The sequence below is a fragment of the Dendroctonus ponderosae genome, unplaced genomic scaffold (assembly GCF_020466585.1).
Source record: "Dendroctonus ponderosae isolate FM_Combo_2020 unplaced genomic scaffold, Dpon_F_20191213v2 Dpon_F_20191213_4, whole genome shotgun sequence".
Taxonomy (NCBI): domain Eukaryota; kingdom Metazoa; phylum Arthropoda; class Insecta; order Coleoptera; family Curculionidae; genus Dendroctonus; species Dendroctonus ponderosae.
In genome coordinates this window covers 686,851-688,345 of record NW_026018611.1, presented here as the reverse complement: position 1 = coordinate 688,345, position 1,495 = coordinate 686,851, and the positions used below count along the sequence as shown (strand labels likewise).

At 48.8% G+C, this 1,495-nt stretch overlaps 1 protein-coding gene across 2 annotated transcripts in view; it reads right to left on the bottom strand.

Annotated features, from left to right (window-relative positions):
- Positions 1 to 1,495, bottom strand: part of LOC109540045 (serine/threonine-protein phosphatase 6 regulatory ankyrin repeat subunit A) — a gene marked incomplete at its 5' end in the record, with an annotated part of 20,364 nt that overhangs the window by 16,543 nt on the left and 2,326 nt on the right. For both annotated transcript variants that reach the window (XM_048665816.1, XM_048665817.1), the window contains 5 exon segments: positions 261 to 348; positions 401 to 614; positions 674 to 800; positions 854 to 1,058; positions 1,115 to 1,190. In XM_048665816.1, coding sequence (XP_048521773.1) covers positions 261 to 348; positions 401 to 614; positions 674 to 800; positions 854 to 1,058; positions 1,115 to 1,190 — 710 coding nt within the window.

Below are 1,495 nucleotides of genomic sequence, written 5' to 3'. Positions count from 1 at the left end.
TCAAAGGCGATGAGGCAGTGGGCGAAGTGATCTCCCGTGCTTTCCGACTAAGACGGAACTGTCTTACGTCACGAACGTCAGACAGTTCCGTCTTAGTCGGAAAGCACGGGAGATCACTTCGCCCACTGCCTCATCGCCTTTGATAATGTCCAGCGCAGTTGTGGACGAAACGTCAGGAAGAAATTCCCATAGACCACGGCTTCAAAGCGCGGAAAACATTCCTAAATGTGATTGAAAGCTACTGTTGAAGGAATAAATACCAAGCGCAGTGGACCGGCGAATAGACGTTGCCGTCCAGCTCCTTAAACAGGCCTTTGGATAGAAGGTGCTCCACGCAATGAGCGTGTCCTGAAACAACGCAAAATTGCCTCAGACGGCTTTGGCTAAGCGAAAGCAGTACCGTGATAGCAGGCCCAATGCAGAACCGTGCAGTCCTGGTTGTCCCTGCTAACAACGTCCGCTTCCTTCATGTACTGGAGGATGAGCTGCAGGCAGGTTAAATGCCCACAAGCCCCGGCTAGATGCAGCACAGTTTTCCCGTTCACATCCCGGGCACTCACTTCCGCATTGCTGGCCAGCAGGAGTTGGACGATGTCGTCCTGCCCATTCACTACCTGAAGCCGCAAACAGCCCGGTTACCAACCCTGTCAAGATCAACAGCCTGATGCCTTACAGCTCTAAACAAACAGGAATGCTTGTCAGCATCCACCAGATTTGGGTCCGCTCCGCACTGCAGGAGCACTTGCACGCACTCCTTGTGATTTCCCGACACGGCAAACATCAAAGCGGTCCTCTGTTGCCTGGAACCAATCAACTTAGTTAGCTAAGAGCAAGCTCTACCCGCCAGCTCTACCTGTCGACCATGTTGATCACGCTGAGATCGTCGCTGTTGTGCAGCAGCAGGGTGAGACACAGCGATTGGCCGCTCTTTGCACTGTAATGCACCGCGTTCATCTGATTCACGTTGTCGCAGAGCGACACTTTGGCCCCGAAGCGCAACAGAACGTGCATGCATATATTGAAGCCCTCTCGGGCCACCAGAATGAGCGGCGTGATTCCTGCATGTTCGGCATGGTTCAGTTGGGGGATGAAAGGAAGTTTGGCTCTACCCTACCTTGTTCTGTTTGAATGTTTACGTCGCTGTATTTGGTTAACACCGCTTTGAGCACGTCGACGCTTCCCAGTTTTGCCTGAAAAGTGATTAAACAATTTGAGTGCATTGCTTATGTGTTTTCATTATTTTTTTCTAAAAATGGGTTTCTGTCCTTGATATATTGTTCATACTTTCCTGACTGTTTCAATTCCAAATCAAAATCAGTTCCTGGGCGTCAGTCATTTATTGTCGATTTATCAATTAAAATACGTTTCGGTGTTTTCCACCATCATCAGTTTCTATGTGTAGCGTTGTTGCTACTTTAAGCCTTGGCATATATTTTTTCTGAAAATATATGCCAAGGCCTCAAGAATTTCCTCACGTCTTTTATTACAGATTGAT